The 22014-nt window shown below is 38.4% G+C and overlaps 2 protein-coding genes across 3 annotated transcripts in view; one reads left to right on the plus strand and one right to left on the minus strand.

The window, feature by feature from the left end:
* The window catches only part of LOC139937701 (peroxisomal trans-2-enoyl-CoA reductase-like), a 267220-nt gene that overhangs the window by 79146 nt on the left and 166060 nt on the right, over positions 1–22014 (plus strand). The gene's annotated exons all lie outside the window — the stretch shown is intronic.
* Positions 1–22014, minus strand: part of LOC139937558 (uncharacterized) — a 77838-nt gene that overhangs the window by 21128 nt on the left and 34696 nt on the right. Inside the window, exon 2 of one of the 2 annotated variants that reach the window (XM_071932760.1) lies at positions 20507–20581. In XM_071932760.1, the coding sequence (XP_071788861.1) occupies positions 20507–20581 (75 nt within the window). Of the gene's footprint in view, positions 1–9972; positions 10353–20506; positions 20582–22014 lie in introns of those variants that run through there. The other variant, XM_071932761.1, reaches the window with a different exon arrangement.

A 22014-nucleotide genomic window follows, 5' to 3' on the forward strand; every position in this document is an offset into this window, starting at 1 on the left:
TCGTAACATCTTATCCAAGTGAGTCTGGAATAAGATCAATCAATCAATCGTTTTTAATAGATGTTAAATTTGCATCGGGGATAAAGAATAGTATAATTTGGTTTTACCCGTACACCAATCGTTCGTTCATTTTTATTTTTTATTTTTTAAGATGGCGGTCGATGACGCGTATGGCAATCCATCTCTAGTGTCGCCAAACGCAAAAAATCAACCTCGTTCTCATCGTCGATTGATCTCTCCGCGCCATCTTTTCCAGCTTGTACAGCTAATTCAGGAGTGACGACAGGGATCAATGCAACGCACTGCTCATGGTAAAAAGGTTGATCTTGAATGGATTAGTCTTTAAAGCTGAGATCGTCCGAATTGGCGCTATGGTTATGGCTTACTATAAGAAACGGCGATTTCGGCTAATAAAGCTACTGCTAGAAAGCTACAGCTATCCTTCAACACTGACAGACGCACTGATCTACTAGCTGAAGTCGCCGTTTCGTAGACGGCCTGAGAGGTGGGTGTCGCTGAGAACGTCCAAAGACCTTTATGACGGTGCAGCCATCTTGAATCTCTCCCATTGATATCAATGTTACCAAACTGAGGCTGGAATAACAAACTAGTCTGGTTCCTATTTTCCTATCCGCCAATTTGGAAACAGCCTTAGCCAAGCTTCCAATAAAGATTGTCACGTCACTCACATGGGACGACATAGAGACGAAAGCGATTAATTTGAGTGGACGGTACACTACCGCACATCAAGGTGACCAGAGTTGACTTTAAGCGCGTTGTTTCAATCTCATTACCGCATAGCCCAAAGGGATGAGTCGTAGTCTAACCTCCAGGCCACTAAGAAATTAAACCAAGTTTACGGAGCGAGTTTTTTTGTCTCTAGAATACTAAAGATACAGGGGTGGATTTCACAAAGAGTTAAGAGGCTTATCTCGAGTTGGGACGAGTTACTCGTCCTAACTTAGAAACTAGCCGTGTGTTTTTAACAACTCCTAAATAGATTTGGACTATCTTTGTAAAATCGACCCGGGACACCAACATTTTATTGACATGGAAACCAACAAATGTACATCTTTGGAATTACTTATTTTGGCTAGGAACGGGTGGGTGCCGACGGGAAAATGATAAATTAATCAAAATATATTCACACCAATTAAGAACCGTTTGCAGTATTTAAAACAGTTACAGGAGTGGCTTCTCATATTGCGCTTAACTATCTGTTACTCAGCAACGCTCACGGCCTAATACGCATATGGCACATTCTACAAAGAGTTAAGACTCGTCTTATTTCGAGGGAACAATAGGGCTAGCCTTTAGATTTATTTTACTCCTAGGACTAGTTTTACGTTAGGATCTTTGTGAAATCGACCCTTAGTCACTGGGCCGTTTATGTCATTCTTTAAACCATCTTAGCTCCTTTTTTGGGGGAATATACAGCGTGTGCCGCCAAAATATGTAGTACACAAAACTAACACAAGAACCATCTCTGCCTTCACAGGTACCCGTACCCCCTAGGTGATGAGAAGCAATTACAGTTTAAATTGTCATGACCGGGGTTCGAAACCCACACCCTGATGACTTTAATAACAAGTAGAACGCGAGTCCAAACGCACTAAACCACTCGGACAAGACATGTCATAATGTTTGTTCTTAAGGGTTTTGGTCTACGAGAAACATGATTTAGTTTTCGCTACCTGGGCAGGTGAGATTACAGCGGACGATACAAAATCAATTAAACATTCAATGGCCTTACAGTGTTACACGGATCCTATTGTCACTCTCGATCGGAAACTTAAAACAATTGATTCGATGGGAGAAATTAATCGGACGATAAGATGCTGTTACAATAAGTATAGCTGTTTACCATGAAATATAGCCTAATTGAGAAATAAACAAATTCAATTTACCAATATTGACAGATTTAATTTATGTTTTTTTATTTTTAATCTAAACATGGTTGAATGTTCCTATGGATTCAGGAAAGTGTAAATTTGGCAGAGATTGCACATAAGAAAACCACCAATAATCATCTCAAATAAACAAGAAAGCCGAGCGCCCATCCTTTGCCACCACTCCCGCCGAACGCCTGGGGGGTCGGGGAGGGGGGGGGGTACAGACAATGAGGTCGTTCACACGCCGTACTAAAGTTGGTCTAAGTCCACTTAGACCGGTTCGGGTTCAACTTTTGTGCGTGTGAACGCAAATAAAGTTAGACCGGATTGGGTTTAAACCCCAAAACTTAAACCGTCCAGCGAGGCGGTCTAAGTCTAAACCGGTTCGGGTTTATCTTTTAACACTGCGTGTGGACAGAATGACATCCGGTTTTAACTCACAACGGACGACCCATTGTGTGGTTCAATGCACACGCCCGGGACCCGGAGTATTTGTATACGGTTTCTGTTGCCTCTTATGCTGAAAAGCACCGAGTATTTATATTACTTTCTTGCCGCTTACCGAGTTGGCGAAACCCTCTCGATCGGTGTATGCAGTTTAACACAGGCCCACGCCCATGATTTATTAAATTCTGAAACAAAATTATATTTTCCAAGCTTTTTTTGTTGAGTGTCCTACAATAAATTGAAACTGCTTTTCATGCGTATACTACGAGCGCAGCGAAGAAGCATTTTTGTAATGCTTCTCACATGTACAGCGCTGCCATCCCATAGTGATCACTCTCTGATATCCCATAGTTATCCATCACCGATCCCGTGGATGTGCCTTTCTATTACTTTCAATCTTGGAGAATGAACTGCAGTGGGCGCGAGGCTGTGTGTAGGGGAAATTCCCTACGCCAGCAATATCACCACGTTGTTGGGAAGTTGGGAAAATACTGCAAAGTACATGTATTTACGTAACTTGCACGTGTGTAGTTGTGTTTATGAACGAATCAGAATAAAAATCGCGGCACCAGCTTTTGAGAGATCGCAACTTCCAATCGATTGAAGTACAAACTAAAAGTATTTATTAAATCGGAAACAGTGGTATAAAACAAAACACAAAAATGAAACGTGTTCTGTTTCATGGAATATGGACAATATTTTGGTGAGTTTTCTCGGCGGTTTGTATCAATATTTTGTTTGTTTAAAAAAATAATTTCGAGTCGTGTTCATGTTTGTTTTAAGTGCCCATATCCTCCTAACGGTAAAACTGTTACCACGTTCGATTGAGCCATTTGTATCCAATAATTATGCCCTGTCTGATCATCCAGGGCATGGGACACTCAGTATCTCGGCATACTCGGTGCGTGAATCTGATGAACAAAACCGGATGTTAGAGCAACGGGTCGCGTCTACTTTGACCTCTTAAAACCGAAGATAAACCGGATCGGGTTTAACTCTGTGCTGTCTGAACGCAATGGGTTTTTATTTTTACGACCACCCCCCGCTGCTCGTAAAAGTTAGACCGGTTCGGGTCTAAGTTAGCACGCTGTCTGAACATACCCTCTGAGTGAAATGTCTAGCTACTTAGCCGAGTGTCATGACCACAATTATCTAGTTTGTCTCGTTTCAAATGAGAAAAACAAAGAACTGACGACGAAATAACCCCGGGAGATAATTTCCTCTGATGTTCTACAAGATGTGACCCAATCTCCCAGCTGGTGATCACTCACATTGCAAATCTAACACCTTCTAAATGGATCTAACAACAATCACAATGTAACATACTCCATGGGGTACGGAGAGGTTTCCAATGTCGTCATAATGTGCCATCATTTAGCCAAGTATATCAAGTCAGGTGGGGATTTATGCTCAAAGCACACATACTTGTACCCTATTGACTGTACATCAGCATGAGCTATTAATGGATGCGCCTCAAAGATCGCCTTAGCAGGGAATGTTGGGCCCAAAATCGGCGCTTAGGGTAGCCTGAAACAGACAAGATCGACGCATAATGTTTAAGGCATTGGACACTATTGGCAATTACTCAAAATAATTGTTAGCATAAAAACAACGAGCAATGGAGAGCTGTTGATATATATGACACATTGTGAGAAACGGCTCTCTCTGAAGTGACGTAGTTGTTACGAAAGAATTTCTCACTCGAATATGAAAAGACTTCTGGGCATCTGCAAGCTCACAATGATTTGCAGCAAGGGTGTTTTTCTGTCATTATTCTTTTGAAACTTCAAAGACCAATTATATATATATATATATATATATATTTTACAGATTTGTTAGGTTATGCATATGTTGGGATACACCAAGTGAGAAGACTGGTCTTTGATTACCAAAGGTGTCCAGTGCCTTTAACGTATTTCACATGTCAGCAAGGGATTGCTGGTGTATGCGTGTGTATTTTACATTCCTAAACACATTATTCGCTTACAGATTATGTAAAAATCTTTGCTAACCATGTATAGTGGAGAATGACCGTTAGGTGAAGAAAAATTCCGTCGTAAATTGAGCCTTGAAATGTGGCCCCAGGTGACGATGTAAAATATCAATCATAAAACAATTTGCTAATCAAAAACCCCGATCAATTTTTGCTATAAAACAATCCCATTTATTGAGTACTATTAATTTTGGAATCCCATCCGAGTAATATACCTGCGCCCCCCCCCCCCCCCAACAGAACTAGGGTGTATTACGGGGTAAAACAAAAATGAGTGTTCTTTATCCCCGATGCAAACTTAAAATCTTGTAAATCTTAATGAGTAATCTTAACAACGAACTCACCCTTAAACAGAATTGAACACACAAGAGCGAAGAATGCCCGTATTGTTTCAGAGTTATTTCAATTTGTAAATTTTTACATTAAATTTAACATAACTAGGTTTTGATGAAATGTATTTTTTTTTTTCGGTGGAAAAGAATAAAAAACGGTTGTGCTGTTTTTGTCAAGGCCATTTTTGTATTTTTGTATGTGTATTTCGATTGAACCGAGACGAAATGAGACTTGAATTTCCGTGGAAATCTAAAAGTTTGAAAATAGTGTAACTTTAAAAAATACCATAAGATAATAAGAGACATGTTTGAAATTTATAAGAATTGTTAACTTCACCCAAGTAATCTTTTTAATATTGTATTTAACATTACATTTTAATGTAATTTAATTGTAAACCAAACTCCTTTAGTCTTTGACTTTTTATTTGATCTATTTTTTTTTATAAAACCAAAATTGAATTGAATTGAGTTGAGTTGAATTGATCAGAGTTATGAAATATGCAAATAACCTATAAAGACCCTTAGGCTGGCTATGGACACTTCAAGTGTTTCATGTCGAACCTAAAAACGGGAACCTTGTCAAGAAACATCAACTGTAGGCCTATTGTATAAGAAAGCATTTTAGTTTAACATCAAACTCATATAGCAGGCTCGTTGGATCGTAAATGATGACGCAAAATCGATGACTTTTGTAAGTTTCACAATAATCTTGATGAGGATGCATCTCGAAGACTACTCGAGAGGGTGAAGATTATGTTCCCGATTTCAGACCAACAGGCGGAGGGGGAAAAAAGAAACATTTTCGAAGTGCGACTTGAATTATTATCGTTGATTGATTTCTTGGGTTTAATTATGAATGTCTGGAGAGTGGTTTGAGCTTCCGTTATTTATCGAGTCTAATTGTGATAAGTGACAATCGGCAATGGCCTTTGACCTGACATTGACCTTTAAAGATGCAGTTGCGTTTTATAAATGAGCAGGTCATGTTATCGAGTATTATCTGATCGACTGGATTTCATATATGAAAAAGAATTTGTTGAATCGATGTTAAAGACACTTGACACTATTGGTATTTGCCAAAGACCAGTATTCTCACTTGTTGTATTCCAACATATGCATGAAACAATAAATTTGTAAAAACGTGTGGACTTAGCAAGAGAATAATGAAATAGAACACCCTTCAAGTTTATGCATTACTTTGTGTGCTTTCAGATGCATAAAAATAGGTCGAGTGCGAAATTACCTCTTTCTCAAAGTGTTTATTACAACCATCAGCTCTCCATTGCTCGTTACCAAGCAAGTTTTTATGCTCACCAATATTTTGAGTAACTACCAATATTGCCCAGTACTTTAAAATAATATGTTGTTGATTGTTTGATAATGCATACAAAGAAACCCTCGTTTGACCGATTTGCTGCCTTAAGATTAAATGTGTCAGTTTGGCTGCAAGGGGTGCCTGTTCCCAATGAGTCTAGTCGATTTCAGGAATGCCTCATTACGTTTATTATCTGTTATAATTGATGATCTGTCTAGATTGGCAAGTACGTTCAAATAAAGATTTAGGGCAGTAGTTAAACCAAGGGTTTCCCATAGAGTGCCCAATGCATCTTGCAAGAAGCAGACCTCTGTTTGATAATATTATTCTGTCGTCCATTGCTTAACATCAGCTATTGCATACCATTATGAACTTTAGTAAGAAACGAACGAGTAAATCTTTAACAGTGCACCCTTTTGATGTATTTGTTTTTCAATGCTTGGGAAATATCGCCCTTTTCCACTCTGCTGAAAGGGAAACGTTCAGAAAAACGGAATTCTTGCGGCCAGCTTGGATGTTACGGATGTTATTGTGATCGTGTTGGACCGAGGTAGCGTGAAACCCGATTCTTATTGCCTAACACTCACCAGTCCCTTTCTCACGTCGTGAATAAATATTAAACAATGTTCTCAAGCTCGTTTTTCTTTCTCGTCAAAATCTTTCTCGTGTGGGTTTTACGAGAAAGTAGAAGTGCTCAAGGCAAACAAGGGCTATGCGGGTTCTTAATACATAAATCAATTCGTCAGGGCTGGCGTTCAAACACACATACCATTCCGATTTTTTTTTTTTTTTTTTTTTTTGATATCTTCATTTTGAATTTGTGGTCATTCATGTCAAAATCAGTTTTATATATAGAATCCAGCTGAATGTCCGACACGTGATTTCGCATGTTGATGTTCTTTCAGAACTGAGAGTTTTTTTCTCATTGTGGATTTAAGAACAGTTTGAACCTCAAATGTACGTGACAATTTTTCATAAACTCTCTTTTTCTGGTTTTCTATTCTATGACTAACCGCACATTATTAGCCACACGTATTGGATATCCCTCGAGGCTGACAGGGATAAGTCAAGTCGTCTCAAGACGTCTCATTGATAACCCAAGTCGTCTCAGTGATAACCCAAGCCGTCTCAGTGATAACCAAAGTCGTCTCATTGAAAACCCAAGTCGTCCCATACTCCCATTTATAACCCAAGTCGTCTCAGCGATTGTGAAGTACGTAGCCCCTTGATGTGGAGAATTCGAGCATGATTGTTTGTCACATGAATGAATAAATAATATATTAATGTGAAATGTTTTGAAAATGTTTCAATATAACAATTTCATACATATCGCTCACTGGATGTCGTTGCCTTCGGGTGTTGTTTTAGGTCGACACGCAGTGACTTCGGAAAGAATCTGTGTTTTGCCGAAAACCTCGATGCAAAAAGATAAATTGCAAGTTCTGAGATTTACAAATCGACTGTCAGATCTTGAATATTCCTATAGATGTCGTTTCATTGCTCATGAAAACCATATTACTGAAAACAAAAGTGTATTATCACTCTGCAAACGTGCACCTTATAGTATGCGAAATGTTGTTTTCCATATAGGAATTATAACCCCCCCCCCCAACAAAAAATAATAAATACGAACACTATTTGTTGCAACATGTAATGCGATATCAATATTTTGATCAGTCGACTACAGACATGAAAAATTCACTCAATATTTTTCTTATCACTTTGAGAAAGAAAAATAACGGCATGGTTTGCGGTTCATGTGCTTTGTTTAATGTGAAAATGTGCTGGAGTACAACAAATAAATATTCTTTTCCGCCATACTGTAATGAAATTTGGATTCCGTAAAATAATACAGACTTTCGCAATTCGCTTTTACTTTATGTAGATAAACGTTTTGTGGAAGAGTGTTTTTCTTCATCCGTATCATTTGTAAAAACCAAACTGATCATACTCTTACCCTTTGGAGTTATGTAACACATTATCATTGTTTCTTATTTCTAGAAAACCGCATATCAAACTGTTTTTAAAATGCTTTGCTGTTGCTGTTGTTGATGTCAGTTAGGGCCTATTAAACTAGATATAATTACTGTCAATGTCTGACATGTTTCCGTTTCGGAGGAAACGCTTGCAATATACATGTCAGAATCAAGGACTTGATTGACGGGAACTTAAAGATACATTTTCATTTTTTGTTTTATTAAATATTTTTTTGAAAAACCGTGTCATTTAAACTTTATAATTTGTAATACGATGTTTTAATCCCATTACAAACACAACAAAAACAAAACCGCGAACGATCATCGCAATGGGTCAGTTTTTTTCGAGAAAATATGAACGGTTTTAAGTGATTTTGTACAGTTTGCTCGAATCAAGATAAGACATCGTGCTTTTGTTTGTTTCGCAAAAGCCACTATTTCAGATGAAAATGTTATTTTCTTCAGGACCAACTTTACAGGTGATATGAAGAGGCTGTAAGATATTTAGCTTTGATACTAAAGCTCTATTTTTTGTATTTTATACAACACGTTCTGTGTTGTTCCCGCGATCTTGTACCATGTTGCGTACCTTAAACTGCGAGCTTGAAATAATGTTACTCTGAAAACAGGTCATATAAAAATATGTAAACTTGACATCATTTTCTTCCGAAAACAGACGCTTTTACAAATGTTTCCCCTTGATTTTTTACTCAGATTCAAAAATCATTAATTGCTCACCCTGGTTTCTTGACCCATTTCCATCCTCGTGATATAGGAAACGATGACTGGTTCTAATTGTATACACATAGTTAAATTTCTTCATTTGATGACAAACCGAAACATATGTTTTACATAGCCTGTGATAGCAACCACAATAACAAAAGGTATAATAATTAACCTTCGGGAAAGACTCGAAACTTCAGACCATTAACCATTTTTTTCGCATTTATACCCTCTGTCATTTTGGTTGGTAATCAGTTGGTAATCAGCTAATTCTATTTTCTAATTAATAATGTATAGCTGGGTGTATATCACTTTATGCAGAAACCCAACGTGTAAATACCAGCACGTTATAGAGTTCACTGTTGGACATCCACCTTATCTAAACACCATGGGGGTGTTTAGTGGGTATTAGGTTAACTCCAACCTGCCCCAGTAGTGTCAAGATAAACCCCCTGGTGTTACTGAAACACCCTGGGGTTTTCGCAGTCAGTCATCGGGACTTAATATCGACCGCTCCCCCATCAAAAGCCACCGTTGCACAATGGGAGAGCATCATGCGTCAAATCGGACTTTTTATTTGCAAACAAATGCTGTACTGTGTTTAAGGGCAAAAATAGACAGATAATATTAAAGGATTGGTAAGACAAATGCTCGACACAGATCACAAATTTACGTACAACTAACACGGTCTAATGATAAAAGAAAACATCCCTTGAAATATTTCTGTCTAAAATGTCATATTTGATGAGAAATAAATAGAACTAATTATCCGTTTGGAGGTGATAGCTCAGCGACTGAGCGTTTTATTCATTCTTCTTTTTTTAATCGATGTTATGAAAAATGTGCAATCGGTCTTTTTACCCCACTATTTTCTCGTGAACCAGATGGCTGATCGATCTCAAACTTCTACAGGTTTGTCAGTTTATGTATGGTGAATTACATAAAGTGATTACACTGCCAGCAACGGTTTTGTTAGTAAAAACTCAATTGGTCGTCAAAGTTGCGAGATAATAACGGAAGAAAAAACAAACTAGTCATGCGAAGTTGTGTGCTTTCATATGCTAGATTTCGGGACCTCAAAATCTTATTTTGAGGTCTCGAAATCAAATTCAAATATTTCAGTGGAAAATTACTTCTTTCTCGAAAACTACGTTACTACAGAGAGAGCTGTTCTCGCAATGTTTTATACTATCAACAGCTCTCCATTGCTCGTTACAAAGTAAGTTTTTATGCTAACAATTATTTTGAGTAATTACCAATAGTGTCCAGTGCCTTTAAATGAAATTTGACTTACATGTGGGTCCAAAGACTCTGTTGTAGTTCCTCCTTGGTTCTGCAAGGCACATCACCGAGAGGCACATTATAGCCACAGCAAGCCGTTGAGATGAGTTTAACATCTTCGTTGTGAGTAGACAAACACCCCCAAAAGGAACTATTTACAACGTCTTGAGACAAAGACCAAATAGCCCACTAATCAGCCTCAAAGAAGGCTTTTGGCAAAGTTCTAAATCGAAGAGCAAACTCAATATGTACGGAAGAAAGTTGTTCACGGTGATGTGGTTACGTTCACTGCTTAGGTACAGAATGCGGGCTGTATATAGTTGTTGGTTTATACGCGGGCGTTCTTCGTGCGATTGTGCTGTTTTCTCTCTCCAATGCGTTTTCTTAGGCCCCGTGTTTTCTTCTGCACACTTGCCGTCCGACGAGTCTTGTTTTATATACGAGCAATCAGAGTGGTTTAAGAGCATTGCGCGAATCGGCACTGCGTCCTTATGTGTCACCATCTTTAGCCAATTCATAATACAAGCTTCAAACCGCGTGCGGGAGGGCGGCCTTTTCTTGCGTCAAGAGGCGTGCGATTTGGCTTATTAAGCTAGCTTTGCTCTAGATGTTATTCACAATACACGGATGGGCACTTGATCTGGCGCCCTGCAACGTGGAATGAAGGGTGGGGAGAGATGCTGAGCAAGTTCAAAAACTAAACTTCAATTTGAAGGTTCTTCGAAAAGAGGATAGGCCTAAATTTCCTATTGTGTTCTATTTTTCAGATGCGTATTAGATTTCCAAGATCTCTTTGAACAGTTTAATTTTTGTCCTTTGAAAAATATATGACCCTTTTAAAGTTTTGTGTTGGTGAATTCGGCCGTGGGTTGTTCGATGTTTGAAAATTACACGCATCAGTTCACATGTACTTTTTAAAATGTTTTCTTCGGATAAGGGTCACATTTGTGACGTCATCGCTCCTTATATCGGGCTTGTTATGGTTTATATTCTATTGTGTATTTTGGGGGTACGTTACTCACAGACGTGTTATCCTTAAAGGCAGTGGACACTATTGGTAATTACACAAAAATACTTATTAGCATAAAACCTTACTTGGTAACGAGTAATGGGGAGAGGTTTGTAGTATGAAACATTGTGAGAAACGGCTCCCTCGGAAGTGGAGTAGTTTTCCATGAATTTTATTTCGAGACCTCAGGTTTATAATCTGAGGTCCCGAAATCAAGCATCTGAAAGCACACAACTTTGTGTGACAAGGGTGTTTTTTTTTTCAAAGTTATCTTGCAGCTCTGACGACCAATCGAGCTCAAATTTTCACAGGTTTGTTATTTTATGCATTTATTGAGATACAACAAGTGGGACGACTGGTCTTTGACTTTAAAGTATTAAAGTGGCAATAAGTTTAAGCATGAGGGACAGGGAGACCGTGGAACAAGTCTATGTTAACATAATTGGCCCAGTACACCACTGGAAATACATAATACAATTCCTTAAGTTAATCCGACTTCTCATTTGCATATAAATGTAGAAACAAGCTTTCAAACACAAAGGAAGGACACAATTTTAAGGCGATGAAATTTTTTGTTTTCAAACACAAAAGGTTATTTTTTTATGAACATCACGTAAACATTTCTGACCAAAATAAGTCATTTAAAAATCAATAATATGGGTACCGCGTAAACAAGTATATTAATTGTAATTAACCACTTTATAGTCTCTTTTTTTTTTTTTTAAACACCGGAAATGTAAAATTTTTGTGACTAGCAGCCAATTTTGAAATAAAAAAACTTGTTGTCTTTCAAAGAATCTAAATCAAAAGACAATGCTGATAATCCCATATTTAAATTTATTTCTTGTCACAGTCGATTTGTCACCGCTAAATAAATAATTAATCATTAGTATTCCAACATTGAGATAAAATGATTTTTTTTGTCTAGAAGTTTTTGTCTCATTCCCTTAATTGCTTCACCATATTAATAATTATAGCTTTTCATCCAGCATACAAAGAGATGACTAGACATTAAGTGTTTGTGAACAAACACGAAGCTGTTTCGTGTTGTTTTGCTTGGATTATGTGCTTCATTGCCCAAGGAATCTATAGCTGAATGAAGGTTTCAACAAAGTTATGTAGCTCTTGTTATATACAAAGAGATGATTATATGATAGTTTTATAACAGCGGAAGTTTTATATTCACGTTTTATTAATGTTTTAATGATGACCACTTCCTGCTCAAAGACTCGTTTCCGCGTTTTATTTTCAGTAGGCCTAATAATTTTTAACGATTGCAGTCTTTGATCGGATGGAATAATAATGTATATTGGTTAATTACTAGACCGTTGAATTGATAAAGAATCATGAAATTAGTTTGTGATTCTCTTTTTCCCAAAGCAATTTTATTTCAACTAAATAATTCATGAAGCGATAGTTTTTATTATTAACGGTGTTGCAAATGAATGCAAAATGTAAATGCAAAATGGTGTATTTGTAGAAAAAGAGTAAGCATTAAAATACACCTTGAAACTTCTCTGTTTTTGGCAGTTTTTTTTTATGTTCTTCAGGGAGATCGAGCGGAATAACAAGTTTTAATAAGTACGCTTAGCAGTATTCAGTATTCAAAACTGTTTTTTAAACAGATTTCCTCCTAAAGTATTTGCTTTGCTCTATGTTAATCTATTTAGCCTTTTTTTCTCAAGACGTGTGAGTGTCACTCGTGAGTACTTAATGTCAAGTCGACTTGCGACGAGCCCCCAGTCTTATATCGATTTAACATCAACCTGACTGCGGATGTAAAAAGCCATTCCGTTTGCCTATTGCAAGTCGCATTCTAATACGTCACGATAGAACTTATAAATTGACTAGTCTAGACCCGCCATGTGGATTCACAATCCCAGAAATTAAAAGCTAGTCCCTCAAAACAGAAAATACTTGAAGATGAAATTACTTATTCCAGAGGTGCATTCTATAAGACGTCACAATAAAACCTAGAAATTGCCCGTCTAGACCCGCCAGTTTTGGATTCACAGTCCCAGAAAAAAATGTAAAGTTAGTCCCTCATCCATAAAAAAAACAAAAAAAAACAAACTTAAAAACAGTGATGATTAAAATGACTTTTTGAATTGTGTTTATGCGAGAGTTGACTCAACCAATGTATTTTTGGAATCGCTGAGGGCGCTAGTCACTGTATTATTTGGAGGTGGCGACGAAGACGTTTATGGTCTAGAAAAACAATAAATATTCACCTTACAGAAAAACGTCATTAGCGTATGCTTGGCGTATTGAGCAGGATTTTTGTCAATATTAATGTAACATTTTGGCCTGTATATATTACATGTAATCAAAATTGTTTCGAGGAAAGCAATTTGTTTGTGGTTGAGCAGCTTTGTGGGGTTGTGCCTAATTAGTAGGCCTAGATTGCTCCTTATTTATATTAAGGACAAGGGTCAAAGCACATGCTTTGTTTAGGGCCCTTGCTTTAAATTCGTATTGATTCCTCTACAGTTTCACTTTACATTGTATAACACTTCATTATGATACTTTTGATTTGTTAAATATATGGAAAAAGTAAATGAATGTTATAATAACACAACAAACAAAGTACCTTTATAGCTCCACATTCAGTATACTGACATCTTTGATTATCACAGACCTGTATTCTTTAAAAATACAATCAGTTATTTTATAGTCCCTGTTCCAGTACCATGTAAACACAATTGGGGATTCTTGCGTCCAAATTTCACCCCAATACTCAGCCAACTCAAGATCGCAATTCTGGATACCATTAGGGGTCAATTTCACAAAGGGTCAGGACTAAAAGTTAGGACTAGTCCTAACTTTCCTTATTAAAAACTCGAGTAACTCGTCATAAAACCATGCCCCTAACTCGATATAAGACAAGTCTTATGTCCTTGTGTTAATCCACCCCATAATCGAACGACTAGCGAGGTTTGAGTGTTCAGCCGACCCTGGAAAGTCGGTTCCATCCCCCGCGACCGTCGCCAGCCTAGAAGAGAAAGAACCCGCGTGCATTGAGGCAATACAATCTCGTCCCATTCCACCTAGTTGACTTCGTAGTCAGTTTGCCATGCCCTGTCGAACCCGCGGATGAAATCCTTGAGATCGACGTCGTGGTGTATTAACCTTCTCCCCTTATCTCGTTCGCATCACCAGGTCACGGAAAGTGACGCACACTAATATCGAGCTAGGGGACTAATCGAATTTCGAAGATTGTTGAGGAGAAATTATGGTTTCTGTTTTGATTGGAATAATATCGACAACCCGATAACCTGATTAAAGGAACACGTTGCCTTGGATCGGTCGAGTTGGTCTTTGAAAAGTGTTTGTAACCGTTTTTTATAAAATACATATGGGTAGAAAGATGTTGTAAAAGTAGAATACAATGATCCACACAAACATGCCTCGAAATTGCGTGGTTTTCCTTTTACCTCGTCGACTGACACGTCGGCCATTTATGGGGGGTCAAAATTTTGACTCCCATAAATGGCCGACCATGTTAGTTCGCACAGTAAAAGGAAAACCACACAATTTCGAGGCAAACTTGTGTTGATCATTGTATTCTACTTTTAAAACATCTTTCCAACCATATGCATTTTATAAAAAACGGTTACAGACGCTTTTGTTTTGACCAACTCGTCCGATCCAAGGCAACGTGTTCCTTTAAACAATTCGTTGTGCCCAACGTCCAACTCGACCTTCGGGACAATGTTGTGCGAGTAAAACCATGTCAAGTTATCTAAAGACTAGTTTTGCGGTAATACCAAGTAAATCTCTTTTTGAATATACTGTAAACACATATATGCACCTCTTGCACTTAAAAATCATCACAAATTTGTCCATAAATAACCTCCACTTGAGGTACTTCTCAACATCACCAGAAAAATAACTAATGATTGACGTCTTAATGTTTCGATCAGTACGCTCTGATCGTCTTCAGGAGAGGTTGAATTAGAGGATTTGCACGAAACACCTATTTGCTTACATTTCTATCAATTGCCGTTGGGTTTGAAAAAGGTACAGATCACTTAAAGTGGAGATTTGGCAACATTTTAGTCAAATTTTCATGATCAATGTTATAATGTACAAATATGGTAGTTCTCGTGTACGTCCATGGTAGTTCTCGTGTACATGCACGATAAGAGCGGGAATTTGCTTGGTAGCACTACACTTCCATAGTTAACCCAACCATGGACGTTAATTTACTCCATGACCAAACTGCCAATATTCTGAATTGATAAACATAAGAGCTCCCTGTATTTTAGGTTGAGAGCATCCAAACGACGCATACATTCGGAAAATTCGTACAGTTGTTTGTCATTGTCACTGAGAAAGGTGCATGACCAAGACATCGGTTGGTGGCCTTACAGTCACTAAACACCGTACAAAAAAAAATAAGCAACTTGACGGACTCGTTAAAATCCATGAATGAATCTTATTGTGTCGAATTACGAAAATAGCGTCAGAGTTTAAAGCCCAGCCAAAACACGTGTTCCGTCATCCCGTTGTGACGATGACGTAGCCTCCTGACAAGACGTTAAAGGCACTGGAAACTATTGGTATAAATTACTCAAAATAATTGTTAGCATAAAAACTTACTTGGTCAACCAGCATGAGAGAGCTGTTGATAGTATAAAAAATTGTGAGAACGGCTCCCTCTAATGAAGTAACGTAGTTTTGAGAAAGAGGTAATTTCTCACTCAAAATATTAAACAACTTCAGGATTGAAGGCTTTTTTTATGCATCTGAAAGCACAAAAATAGTGTTTTTTTTTCTTTCATTATTCTCTTGCAACTTCGATGACCAATTCAGTCAAACAAAAATTACAGATTTGATATTTTGTGCATAATTAGTTTGGGATACACCGAGTGAGAATACTGGCCTTTGACGTTTACCAAAAGTAAACAGCACCTTTAATCTACTTGTATGATGACGATCCTTCAGTCAAACCTCTCCCCTTTGCAAGCAATCTTGCGTAGGGGTTTGGGGAGTTGTTAATTATGACACAGCCTGTCCCCTCCTCCCTTGATCCCGTGTGCGGCTGGTGGCAGGATTTATAACTTCGTGTTTATCTACACGTTCGCTGTTGCTTCTTTCAATTAATCAGAGCAGGGCGAGAAAATGGATGATAGAGGTCGGAGGAAATGTCAAGAAATTGTTTTTAAAAGAAGGTACACTTATGTTGTACAGGATGCAGTGGGGGCGGGGGCGGCGCGAGGGTTGTGTCAGGAGGGGGCGGGGTTACAGTGAACTCACAGTGCTGCATGGTTGATTGTAGATGAATTTAACGAATATTTACAAAGTTCTAAAATATTCGAAAGTGAGATATTCGGAAGCGGTATACGGATGAGGTATACGGATAAGAGATAACAAAGAGAGCTTTACAATTAATTAATTGTGAATAATTCAACTTTTCAAATTGGAATATAAATATCTGATAAATCACTATTTGATAATAGACCCTTCAATTTACCTCAATTTTTGTGTAAATTAAATATGAATAACAATAATTGTGGCTTCTTACAGAGCGCATGTTCGTCACTCAGTGACGCTCCTAGCGCTGTAACTTGCAATATTATTACCTGCACTACTACGTTTAAATTATTAGACCTAATTTTGATAGCACCATGTAATGTTTTTACAAAGTGCTGTGGCGCAATTTGCTGCCGATCGGACCCCTTCTCTTTTCGATAAGTGCACTGGGTTCTTTTACATGCGTGACATAACAAATGGGACAGCTTAACGTCCCATCCGAAGGACGAAGCAATGGTGAAGTGTCTTGCTCAAGGATACAAGTGTCACGGCTGGGGATTTCGAGCCCACACTCTGCTGATGAGAAACACCAGAGTTTGAATTTTGGTGCTCTTAACCGCTCGGCCACGACACTGAAGTAAAACATCCTGAGATTTGTAGACGAAAAAGCTTTTGTTTGTGAGGCTAAACAATGAGTAGCATGGCACTCAAGCACAATCAGACATCACTATACCAACATTTTAGATATTTTTGATGTGATTCCGTTCACCATTTATATTGTATTTGATTGACAAAGTTGGTGAAACTGAAAGTCACTGAGGAGATGATGAGTATACAAAAGGATGTTGTTGTTATTGTTGTTGATGGTATCGTTGTTGTTTTTGTTTTTGCTCTTTGTTTTTTTCTTCTTGTTTATGATAAGATTTTTGAGTTGGATACAAGCTTGAAAGATGCACAGCCGTGTACAGTGGTTGCAGAGTTGAGACGTACAGAATATATGTTGATGCTGCTGCTGCTACTGCTACTGTTTGTGTTTTTGTTGTTGTTGTTGTTGTTGTTGTTGTTGTTGCTGCTGCTGCTGCTGCTGCTGCTGCTGCTGCTGCTGCTGTTGCTGCTGTTGTTGTTGTTGTTGTTGTTGTTGTTGTTGTTGTTGTTGTTGTTGTTGTTGTTGTTGTTGTTGTTGTTGTTGTTGTTGTTGTTGTTGTTGTTGTTGTTGTTGCTTGTTGTTTTTCTTGTGTATATTAAGATGTTTGAATTGGGTACGAGCTTGATATAGATGCACAGTCGTGTACAGTTGTAGCGTTTGAATCGGAGTTAGTGATTTTGTGTATAGTTTGTCAACATTAGCAGTTGATCCAGCCTAAAAGCTTGCCAAATCGGGAGATGAAAAAAAAGCCAAGACGTTTTGTTGAAGAGTTCGGAAACTCACTTTGTGTGGTCCATTCCTCACTCTGCTCCGTTCAACCACCCTATGTACACCATTGTAGTCATAACAACGACATCAAGTGTTTGCTACTCAGACCCATTCGATCAGCCATGCACCGGGTTAGGTTTATTGCACTTTTACAAGACAGTAGTCTCAGCACTCCACCATCTCTGTCGAGTTTCCAGTCTTCACAATGACAGCCATACAATACAGATTTTCATTGTATAGCGTAAGCGCCAGACTGTTTTTGCATACCAGCCTCGATTTGGATAGAGTTATTTGAATGTTAAAGGCACAGAGGATTTGAATAGTCATCCCATTAATCTACAGACTCAACATTGTTCAAAATACTTTACTTTAGCTGGGCTCGATTTCACGTAGCAATAGTCAGTATTACCATAGTGATTATTTTTGTGTTGTGACATTTTGAATTGCAGTTGAGATCTTTAGCTCTTTGTGAAATCAGCCCCTAGTGTCTTACTGGTGAGTTGGTTGGTCTCAATGGATATAGATATACAGTGTAATTCGGACCATACCTCCTGTTAAAACTTTCATTGGCTTTGCAACACTGCGTTATAGCCCTTATGGGTCACATCATTACATTATCACGTATGTGGTAACGTTCATTATTAGGGAGGTTTAACTGCACGTTCCGCTTGAACGTGAACGGAACGTGAACGTGAACGTGAACGTGAACGTGAACGTGAACGTGAACGTGAACGTGAACGTGAACGTGAACGTGAACGTCAGAAACACGTGTCGTCAAAATCTCACGTTTTTAGCATACGTGAAGTTACCATTAATTATCACGTCAAGTACGTGCGCGCAGACGTCATACGTTAGCATGCAACAAGCCAAAAGTGGTGACGTCACACCCATAAACAAAACAAGTTTTTGACGTTCACGTTCACTATTTTAATCGCGTAACGTTCAGCTAAACCTCGCTATTAATTGATGAAAAGAGCCACTTGCGTAACAACTAAGTACATGGAAACTAAAGAGTCAGTAACTAAAACTATTGTCCGGCTGAAGCCGTAGTTGAGATTACTGTATACCTTGAATTTTAATGTTTTTTCGACATAATTTGTGGATAATTTTGCAAAACAAGGATGGTAATTCAAATAACTATTCGACTTCAATACAATGCCGCAGTTTTCTGATGTCGCAAAAAAAGTGACCACTTAACGTTGCAATATTGACTCCTGTGGTTGCTATGGTAATTACTGAATGCATTTCATCACATGACATGTTTTGTTTTTGTTCAGTCTGAGAAGCTTGTCGTAATGTAGTGATGCAATTAACTTCGGAAACTCACTCTGATTCGATGACGCAGGCTCTAGCTTACTAACCCAGAGTGTTTTAATTACACGATTAGAAATGAGAAAACATGCATTGACTTCAAATGACGTAGGTTGGTGGTTTAGACTATCCAACCTTTCTGACGGAAGATTCCAAGTCTGGATCCCCCCCCCACCACCACCCCCCCCCTACCACCAGTATCTCACTAGGGGTTCTATTTTTCTGCCATGTTAGACCCATCGCTCACACGCTAATCCATCCATAACACAGCATCCGTCAGAAGGGGGTATCCTTTTACAGCGGGAACTACTCCTGCCGTGTTTCTGTCACGAAGCACGGGGTGCAACATCACGGAGGTGATGAAGATGCAAAAAACACGGGATGCAGTTTTTTTTTTTACCTTCTTCGTCTTGTTAGGCTAAAGACGATATCATCGTTAAGACTGGCGCATATGCGAGGAGCAATGCCCTACGGGCAAAGAGGGGAAAGCGGTGGCGAATACATTATTTATTGACAATATCCGCTGTGAACACCTAACGGGAATTGAGCTTTTAAATATTACGGAAGCCATTTTTATGATCATTAAAACAATGTGGAAAGCAGATTTAAGATTGGAGGAAGCTTGAAGTCAGTGTCCGCCTCCAAGAGGTATAATAAGATCTTTGTATAACGTTTTACAATGAATAGTGGTTAAAATTGTTAAGTGCAACTAGCAGCGTAACTAAAGCTATGGGGTTGCAATCTTATGGCAATGATCTGGGAGAATAGAGTGGCGCCCCCTGTTGTTCATGACTGCATGGGCTGTTTCCGCAGAGGGCGCAAACTATCAGACTAAAGCTTTGTGTTCTAAAGACAAACAAACTGAGTGTTTTTACAGAAAACAATGCTAGCAGAAAGCCGAGGTTGATGGAAACAAGTTCAGGTTTAATTTTTCAAGGGCATTGTGCCAACGTTGGCCCAGTTCGCAGGGACTATCGTTGACCATGGACTAACTTAAAGTCGAGGATGGTTGGACTAGACTGGTCGACTATTGGAACAGCCTACCGGTCATGGTTGCATCGCTGGTAATCAATGATGATTTTTAATCGTGCAGTGTACGCAGAGAGGACCAGATCAGAATTGTTATAACGCAGACGTGAATTTACCAACTCTCGCAACAATAATAGGTCAACTCAACGTATTAATTTGATGGAAATAAAACAATCTTTCCAGAACCCAAACCCCCTTTAAAAGAAGGTAGTCACTGTCGACTGTAACTCAAAGACATGTCTTCACATAGACCTTATCGCAAATACCAATGCGCAAGCGCAGACTGTTAAATGAGGTGCATTGTGGGATAGATATGAATCAAATTTTGCTACCAGCTAGACCACAATGCATCTAATTCCAAGCTTTACGCGCGCGCCCCAGTATTTGCGAAAAGGTCTATTCCACTTTATAGGCAAAGTGTTAGAGCGTCCTCTATCGACAGTTTGACAACATCATGTTGCTCAGGTATCTGTTTACCAACACACCAATGATAAACAGCGATACGAGGAAACAATGAATGATACTTACAGGCACCTCCACCTTCCATCAGCATTCTCTGGTGTTGAGTAAGCTGTGCTCTTGTTGGCGTCAGGGTTCCAAACACTGCAAATAAGAAAGACAACATAAAACTCGCATTATTAATTAATTGATATTTGAGAAAATAGAATTAGCTGTTGCAAACAACTTACCAACTAAATGGACCGATGGTGTAAATGCAAAAAGAAATAGTTGAGTGCTACGAAAAATGTATTTTTGTATATGTCTCCATTCGGCTTGTTTGCATTTTTTTTTTGAAAGCCTCATCTGTGAGACACGTTTCCAAAAGTAGTTGTTGTTTTTCAAAAATGGTTAATAATTATTTGTGTATCCCATTCATGAACTAAATTTGTAGGTCATGCCTTTCAAACTTCTCAATGCGCTTGTCATTAGTGCCCTTGTCTTTGGTTCAATAATTAACATCCCTGTAATCTTTCTCAGCTTCCTGTGAAGACAGCCCGGGCTGCCGCTGCGGTTATTAAACTTCAAAGGCTTTCTCAAACATCAACCTCTATCCTCGCAGGTACAAAAACCTTTCTTGATTACGAGTAGTGGGGAGAGGTTGATATATGGTATAAAATATTGTGAGAAACAGCTCCCTTTGAAGTGACGTAGTTTTCGAGAAAGAAGTAATTTTCCACGAGTTCGATTTCGATACCTCAAGTTTAGAATTTGAGGTCTGGAAATCAAGCATCAGAAAGCACACAACCTCGTGTGACAAGGGTGTTTTTTCCATTATTATCTGGCAACTTCGACGACCGATTGAGCTCAAATTTTTACAGGTTTGTTATATTATGCATATGTTGAGATACACCAAGTGGGAAGACTTGTCTTTGATAGTGTCCACTGCCTTTAATCTAAATTACAATTTATTTGATTTTTCTTGTCTGAACAGGTGGCAGAAAATCATCAACAGGTATGGTGTGCCTTACGTCTATAAGATTCTTAAAGAAATAAACAAGCAAGACAGTCACCGTTCACGCAGTAAGCATGCGCTGTGGCGTTATGTATCCGAGAAGGAATAACAACACAAGAGGGCAGTATACACTTTTCCCAAATCCAACGGTTTGCCAAGATGATGGTGAGTCTTAAGAACAAACACTTTTGCACTTGTTTATAATTGTCAAGATAATAACTTTTGTAATGTGAAATGATGTCAGTAAATCAAGTATGTCTGCTGGCTTAAAAATTACCCTTTTTTTACCGACAATAACAAACATTTTTAATAACCCGAGTAGGCTTTAACTCTTGTGCATTCTCGGTTAGGGCTGGATATTGTGGATTTTGTGTGCTGGTATTTGATATGAAAAATCATTCCACCGTCTTGTTTACATTTAACATTCCGTGACTGCCGATAAAATAGAGAGTACATGGTGACGACTGATGTGAGGTAGAATAATGATCAAAATAATGGTCGGCCGACCATCTCTTAATTGTGAATCAAACCTGCATTTTGAAACAACACCTGGCGAAACGATTTCACTGGAATCTTGAAAATA

The sequence above is a fragment of the Asterias amurensis genome, chromosome 5, assembly GCF_032118995.1.
Source record: "Asterias amurensis chromosome 5, ASM3211899v1".
NCBI lineage: Eukaryota > Metazoa > Echinodermata > Asteroidea > Forcipulatida > Asteriidae > Asterias > Asterias amurensis.